At 32.1% G+C, this 8,093-nt stretch overlaps 1 protein-coding gene across 7 annotated transcripts; it reads right to left on the bottom strand.

The window, feature by feature from the left end:
* Positions 1-310: 310 nt before the first annotated feature.
* LOC131077943 (uncharacterized) lies at positions 311-5,856 on the bottom strand. Of its 7 annotated transcripts, none has more exons than XR_009113681.2 (6): positions 5,685-5,856; positions 5,501-5,595; positions 4,624-5,086; positions 4,206-4,371; positions 3,757-3,851; positions 311-1,069 (listed from the first exon to the last, which is right to left on the bottom strand). XR_009113681.2 is itself a non-coding variant. In XM_058015539.2 (5 exons), exons 4-5 carry the CDS (start codon positions 3,845-3,847, stop codon positions 498-500), a joined length of 663 nt encoding a protein of 220 aa, XP_057871522.2. In that variant the 5' UTR covers positions 3,848-3,851; positions 4,206-4,371; positions 4,624-4,969; positions 5,685-5,843; the 3' UTR covers positions 311-497. The 7 variants fall into 7 exon arrangements, 5 of the variants coding, with proteins under 5 accessions (XP_057871522.2, XP_057871524.2, XP_057871525.2 ...); XR_009113682.2 differs by having other exon boundaries at positions 4,624-4,969; positions 5,685-5,854; XM_058015539.2 differs by lacking the exon at positions 5,501-5,595 and having other exon boundaries at positions 4,624-4,969; positions 5,685-5,843.
* Between the last annotated feature and the right edge of the window lie 2,237 nt (positions 5,857-8,093).

The following is an 8,093-nucleotide window of genomic DNA, read 5'->3' as shown; positions in this document are numbered from 1 at the left end:
TTTCTCAAAACTACCAATTGAATCTTGATATAAATATCATAACAAAAAAAGAATAAAGAAAATATCACCTTTTTTGACTTGAAATATTCAACAATCAATACTACCTTAAAAAAAGATATTACCTGATTATTTGACATGAAACATTCAACAATCAATACTACCTAAAACAAAACAGAACAAAAAGAGAACATGAGGTTGATTACATTGATATCAAATACTAACAGAAAGCAAATTAAAACCTAAAACAAAACAGAACAAAAAGAGAACATGAGGTTGATTACATTGATGTCAAATTCTAACAGAAAGCAGATTAAAAGAAAACCCTTATCATTATTGAAAACAATCAACATTGTGAACTGAAAATGTCTGGTAACTTAGTGGTAAGGTGTTAGATTTGTTCTTTACCTACCTTATCAAAAGGCACTTGATTTGGGGTTCCTATCTTAACTCTGTTACATGTTAATTTTTTTTCCTAAACAGGCTATAATGACAGAATTTTAAAAGCACAGTGGAGAGGAAAATGGAACTTTACATATTTCTTTCCGCTTGTGCTTGACCGCTTCCATCGCATTGATGCCATCTTCATTTTCTAAAGAATACTGTATTTTTTCAACACTCTGTAATGAAATACCTTTTCCTTGATTTTCCTCCTCTTCAAACCATTCAGGCGACCAATCGCAAAATCCCCTGTCGACCATATGTCCAGATTTCATAAAATCTTGCTTGTATGAGGCCGAGGTTTCCAAGGGAAAAACATAGTCAAAACCATGTGTGGCATAATATTCCGAATTCAAAGATAAAAATGCCGGCTCACAAGTCCACGGCGTGCTTGTGCTTGTGCTATCTTCGCTGCCTCCAAAAACAATGCCGTCATTTGACAGATCATCGAAGAATCTGTCAAGGCCGTTGGCAGAGTCATTGTAGCCGTCGAAAAGGCTTGAAGTGGAGTTGTTAGTGCTTTCTTGACAGAAAAAAAATTGACTTGCGTTGCAGCTGGTGTCATTTCCATCGCTGTTTAATGCCTCCAGTAATTCAAGGAAATAAAGAAATGTCGACATAGGAACCGGTTCTGCATATTATTTAAACAAGATCGTTAATACAGGGGAAAAATTAACAAATAAATGATTTTCAATCTTAAATTTTATTTTTATTTAGGTACTTTAGCATACATTTGTACTGTTATTTGAAAGAAATAGTTAACTCAATTATATTTAGGTTATTTGATCATTTGAATGTAGACTGATTTTTTCAATCTATTTAGACTCTTGCCAAACAATTTTAAGTTGAACAGCAGCGAGGGTTTGAAGATGTTTGATTGCAACCTGTAAGGCGTAAGGAATAAATGAGGAGGCAAGGGCTTTTCATGAGTAATATACTTTTTTCCTGAGGAAAAAACAGGAAGTTTTTAGTCACGGATTTTACCTAGTTGAGCCAGCAAAACTAATTGCTGGCTCCTGGGCTGGGGACTTGCAAGTCAAATAGCAGTACTAAATCTTAAGTATGATATACTTTTATGGAAATCAAGCCAGCAAAACTCATTGCTGATCACCGTGCTTGGGACTCTAGAGTCAGCACTATGGTAGTATCTTTAAATTTAAAAAAATTCTGGAATAAGTGGTATATTAAGACAACTAAAAAAAATTAAAATAATTCCATGTACTGTTTAGGATCTGTAGGTGAGTGAAGTTAGCTATGATGGCTACTGGTGCTCTTCCCCTAACTAAGTTAAAAAAGAGAGTTAACAGATAAAAATGGATGTTATTAGATTAATATGACTATTTTAAGTTTTGAGGTTCCTTTAGTACAATAGGTTCTGAATTTTCAAGAATACGTTGTTTATAATTTAAAATCATCAATTTGAAATTGGTGAGATAGATGTTCAAGTTCTTTGAAAAAATAAATAAACCTACAAGAAAATAGTTGACATTTAAGTTAAGTGAGAGTTTTCAGCTTCTTTTAACACAGGGTAAGATCTTTAAATTTGCTGAAATGATGTACTTTACTTTTTATCACCGAAAACTGTGGATATTTATGTTATTATTTGATTTTTGAGGTTTGTTTTAACAGCCGAATATCTTTAAATTCTATGAAATAAAAAATATGTTGCCTATATTTTTAGGCTTCAAATAAACAAATTTAAAAATATTAAAAAAAATTCATTTTTAAGTTATCAGATCATCATTTTAAAATTGACATTTTCTATGTTTTATGATTGTACCATCAATCAAGATTAAAAAAATCATTTGGATGCATATTGTAATCCACTTAAAAAGAACAAAGATTCTGATATCTAAAATTGCTTTTAAAAAAAACAGACCCATTGACAAGGAGGAAAAAAGAAGCAAATTCATGAAATAAACAGTCAATGCTGTAGGTATTTTGAACATTATTTCCTTTTCTAAAACGTTGTGAAATCCTTGCCTAATTATTTAGGGGAGTTGTTTGAAGAACGACAGATTAAGCAAATAAATAAAAAATACAGTGCGGAAATGTTGACAATGGTTTACTTAATTTTCAAGTAATTTTGCCGATACAAATATTAATAAAAAGAGCAGTATTAGGTTTTTAATTTATTAATATATGATTTTTTCAAATATTCATACTTGGCAATTTCTGAATTGAATTGTGTGAAAGATTTTGCACGAATATTTAGTGATCTATCATTTTCAAATAACATTTTCTTTTTCTTATGCACTCTTTCATCCTGATTGATCTGAAACATTGATACAAAAATTCTCACACAAACAAATCCATAAATTGTGAATTATGAACATAATAATTGTAGAAATCTATTGTCATTAATTCTCAAATGTATTACTAAAATGTTACTTTCTGAAAGAAAAAAAATGAACAATTTGATGACAAAAATAGTCCTTTAAAAACATTGCTTTGCAATTTTAACAAATAGTTAACAATCAGAAAAAGGAAATTACTGACCCAAAAAATTAGTTATTTAGGTTCTCCAAAAATTTGCTGAACAAAATGGACGATTTTGACCAGATTAATGGTCAAAGCAGTCAATATCATGATTCTTTGTCGGGAAAGATTTTCAGGCTTGTTTGAACGAAATGGCAACAGATGGTAAAGTTAAGCAAACCAATCTCAAAAGTATTCACTTTATTCGATCATTGACTTCATTGTCTGAACTGTTACCAAAAATTTTCATGGTGAAAATTGTTGACAAATGTGAAAAAAATAAACATATCTGAAAAACAGACAATAATTTAAGTTGTCTGATCATATCTCTATTTGAAATAGTTAACAGGCAAGCGAATTGATGACATAACCATTGAATAGTTGGGTATTACATCCTAATCTACATTGTTTGAAATGTTGCATTCACATTTGAGCGTATTTATTCAGAGATATTTAGTGGCTTCTATTCTATTCTTCATTGTTGGACTAGTTAAATATTCAAGTTTCTTTTAGATTTACCCTTCTGATCTCTCTGCTCTAAACTTAATTAAATTTGGCTTGATTTTGAATGTAATAGTTTACAGACAAACAAATTGATCACATAAACAGTAGGTATTTAAGCTAATACATCACAATCTTCGATGTTCGAAACATTTACTATTTTTATTTCACGTAGCTTTTTAATCTTAGAACCATCTACTTAGTGTTTAAGTTTATGGACGCTTGGGGTCTCTCTGCGGTAAACTTAAAAACTAGGCAAATGATTCCAGAAAACCTACAGAAACAGTACACTGCTGTATTCACTTAAAAATAAAATATTTGGGTTGGAAGGGTTTTAACCTTGATTATCTGAAAAATTGCGCGTGTGGACGGCATTCACGCTCTGAGAAGGCACAGTCGAGACTACAGTGGCCCAAGTGCACAAGGACATTTTTCTGTCAATATTTGTAGAAAAACAAAATTGCAATTCTGTCAATATTTGTAAGATAACGTCTTTCTAGATTGGAAAATAAAATTTATATGCAATTCTTCCATCCAAGACCTTCTTTATGTAAAATCTGTCAACGTCTCTGTCAAATTTGAAAGATAATGCTACAACGCTATTAAAAATGATAAACATAATTCTTTCTAAGTACTGATTCACTGACAGATAAACTGAACCTCTGCTCAAGAAAATAAGATCTCTGAATAGATTCAGAATAAGGTCAGAGAAATGAAGTTCTTTTATTTACAATGCAACGCTATTAAAAATGATAAACATATTTCTTTCTACGTATCGATTCACTTACAGATAAAATGAAGCTCTGCTCAAGAAAATACGATCTCTGAATAGATTCAGAATAAGGTCAGAGGAATGAAGTTCTTTTATTAACAATGCTTCGAAGTTTTAACCACCGCTTGGGAGATACACAGTTCGAATCCCGCCGACTGCTGGCATGCTTCTATGCACGACCACTGTCAATATAAATGCCAGATATTTATTTTCTTAAATCAAATGAAGAGCTTAAAAGACTTGAGATAAACAAAGAAGAAGAATAACTAAATTGGTAGGATTTTCCTTCAGCCAGCCTTCTCAGATTTAAGAGTGTTCAACCGCCTCGGGCCGATTTTATTTTTTGAAGGTTAAATAAGGAGATTTTAGTACTTCGTATGGAAAAGGCAACAATTGGGCATTCTTAAAGCGTTAAAAGACGGAAGGGCGTGTACCGGCAGCTTTTCCGCCACATTTAGCGATGCTTTTGTGTGTCTTTGTCGTTTTTTAAACGATTTTTCTCTAGTCAAGCAATTCTTTTAAGACGCTCTAAGTACTTTTGTCCATTTTTCGCCGCTGAATGCGATTCTTTTCTGCAAATTCAGTATATTTTGCCGCTATTGTCAAATCTCTGGCGCTTCAAGCAATTCTTGTCTAGCAAGTTGCCTGCAATTTTCTTAAAAAAATTCTAAATAATCAGTTTTTCAAAGCAGAATAAAATCATCGGTTTAAGGAATTATTTTCTGCAATTCGGATTATGATGCCGCTTTTCTCCACTTTAAGCGATTCTCCCCAGTTCGCCTGTGTAGGCCAAACAAAATAGGGGGGAAATCTTAGCAAAAAAGTTCTCTTCGTGCAATTCGATATATTTTGTAGCTTCTCTCTATTTTTCCTCAGTTCAACCGATTCTTCTCCAAGCTAGAAAAAAATTTAAATCGGAAACATCGAAAAACTCAATTTCTAATCAAATATCTAGTTTTCCAAGCCAAAACGGTGAAATGAAGGTTTTGCAAACAAAAAACAACCAAGTGACAAGGTTTTTAAAGAAAAAATCCAACGAAATAACCAGTGTAGAACAATGAAAAAATGAGTTTTACTAACAGCGACATGAATAATTATAATAACAGTAAAATTAAAAAAGAAACATATTTTAATTTTCATGAAAAAACTAACGAAACGGAAAAAGAAACAATGACGAAATAACTATTTTTTCAGTTGAAAGCAACTGATTTTCCAGAAAAACAAAGAATAACCAGATTTTCTGCTGAAAACAACCAAAAAAATGGAAAATTTCAACTAAAAGAAACGGCACAAGAATGTTTCGAGCGCTACTTTTCTTCATCTTCAGTCGTAAATTAATCTCCGTAATTTAAAGGTTTTCATGCTTTCCGAATCCTTCAAAACATCCTCTCATTCAAAATTTTACGCTAAGATGAAGAAAAAGAAATTCGTATAAAAAATCTTGCACAAAAATGAACAAAAAGGAATTTATAAAAGAGAGCAGCGAATATCATACCACTATTTTCATTCGCATCTGAAAGTTTCTTCACCTGCAACCTCCATTTTTCTTGTTCATGCTTTTATTTTATTCTATTACCTGCTCTGAATATATTTTTCGTCTGGAAGATGTGATATTTCTTTGCTATTCTTTTAATGTAAAGCCGTCCAAAACGAATATTCAGAAATGATCTTGACCGTCGATTCGGGAGACAATCTGTCTGATGTTTAACTCGGGGTAGTGACCATTCCATTTACTCCAGCACCAATGCGGCATGGTGTTATCGCTCGATTTGTCTTAGACACGTGCCATGAATCGAGGGTATGGATTGTGTGCCGATGTGATCTGGCCTGTACGAACATGGGTCCCGTTTAATGGGGCTTAATGGAAAATTGATTGGTTCCTTCGGTCTATAGCTTGGACTTTAGCTTAGAGTCTCTTTATAAATATGAAGATTTTTTTGGTAGTGGTTAGTTTTTGTTTTATTAAAAAAATTGATAATTTGATTTACGGGTTAGTTTAGTTTCATTAAAAAAATTGATAATGTGACTTACGGTGAAAATTGTGTTATTATTATTTTATTTTATATGGGTATGGGTTGTGTGTCTTGAGTCAAAGGAGGAATATTTGTATTGGTGTATATGTATTATTTTATCATATTTAGTTAATTATTTGGTTGATTTAAAGATAATTTTATTTAGGTGGGTATTTATTTAGGCAAGTGATATTTCAAAATCTTAGCAATATTTGTTTAGAGATGTAATATATATTTAATAAAGGTAGTTGTACTCTTTTCATTTGATGGAGACTTGTTATTACGGTCAAATTTGTGTTATTTTTATTTTATTTTTTAATAGGGGTATGGATTGTTTATGTTGAATCAAAGAAGGAATATTTTTATTGTTGTATATTTATTTTATTATATATAGTCAATTATTTGATTGTATTAATGATAATTTCTATTTAGGTAGGTATTTATTTGGATAAGTGATTTCTCTTCTATACATTAAAGGTTTTTTTTAAAAGATGTAATATGTATTTAATAAAGCTAGTTGTACTCTCTTCATTTGATGGAAACTTGTACTACATTTGTATATGTAATAAATGTTCATCTTTAGTTTAATTTTGAACATCTATTTATTATACATATATTTCCAACATATTCTATTTAAGAATTGATATCATATTGCTTTATATAATATTTAGTTATCTTTGTGAATAAAAACGTTAATATCGAAAAAATGGCAGAGGGAAGGAGGGAGCTAGGGTTTCACAAAAACCAAGGCTTTCATGAACCAAGCAGATGGCAAAGATTGTGGCCTTTTAAATCGAAGACACTATGCTTGGACTTGGATTTCTGCGAGGAGGTCACCACATCAAACATGGAAGGCTCCGACAAACTTTAATAGGGGCAATCGTAATAATAGTAATGAGAATCCTTCTCAACAGGGCTTTAACATAGGAAATAGATGGGGGTTCATTGATCTGTGGATAAATAAAACGATGGACTTTAGAAAAAATGAGCAAAAATTTTGGAGGCCTAAATAGCAAGGTGTCGCTCAACCTACTTAAAAGGTAAATCCTATACCTGAACATATAATGGTTATTTCTTTACTGGTTGATGGCCAAACCTGGAATGATACAGTTAGTTAGTTTAAGGAAAAGGCTTTCTTTATGAAATGGAGTGGTGCTTGGTCGACGTTTTGAAGAGTTAGGAATTGGTGTAATGAGCATTGGGGTGAAGCATTTATTTTGAAAACCCTACCCCATGGTTTTTATCTTGTTATATGTCCTAGTGCTAAAGATAAAGAGTGGGTTTTAAACAGTGGTCCTTTCTTGATGGGGGGTAAATGTTTTTTTTTATCATAGACTACACTCCAAATTTCAATCCAAAAATTGAAGCTATTATGAAGGTGCCGATTTGGATACGGTTGTATAATCTTCCCCGTGAATATTGGGATTTGAAAACTCTAAAATTGATTGTAAATAAGTTAGGGTTTTTTGTTAAGGTGGACAAAGCAATAGAGAGAAAAGACTTCAATATGTATGCTTGTATTCGTATCTTATGGCAGGCGGCGCACCCACTTCCCAAAATAGTGGATCTTAAATCAGGGGAAGGATTCTGGAAACAATTGATTGAAATTGAGGAAACAAAAGAAATGTGTTCCTTTTGTAAAGGGTTTGGACATCTTGTAGGGGAATGCACACGCTTGAAAAACGGTATTTAAGGTTTAGATCAAAACACATTAATAGAATTAATGTTAACAAAAGAAAGTACATTCATGGCGGAAAATAGTGACTTCCTAGAGTCTATGTTGAATAGGCGGGGTTGTCTAGATGGGGAAGCTCTTGGTGCAGGAACCTTTGAAGGAAGCAACGATTTGTGGTTTGCAACTAAGGATTATGGTGCTCTTATGGAAGCTGGAT

Source organism: Cryptomeria japonica, chromosome 5 (genome assembly GCF_030272615.1).
Source record: "Cryptomeria japonica chromosome 5, Sugi_1.0, whole genome shotgun sequence".
Classification (NCBI taxonomy): domain Eukaryota; kingdom Viridiplantae; phylum Streptophyta; class Pinopsida; order Cupressales; family Cupressaceae; genus Cryptomeria; species Cryptomeria japonica.
Note: the sequence above shows the minus strand (reverse complement) of the source record. Positions and strands in the feature narration are given on the sequence as shown.

Excerpts from the sequence above, each read along its gene's own strand:
- LOC131077943 (XM_058015539.2), bottom strand. The coding sequence starts at position 3,847 with ATGTCCTTGTGCACTTGGGCCACTGTAGTCTCGACTGTGCCTTCTCAG. Across the intron at positions 1,070-3,756 it reads CAATTTTTCAGATAATCAAG|AACCGGTTCCTATGTCGACA; the intron begins GTTAAAACCCTT and ends AATAATATGCAG.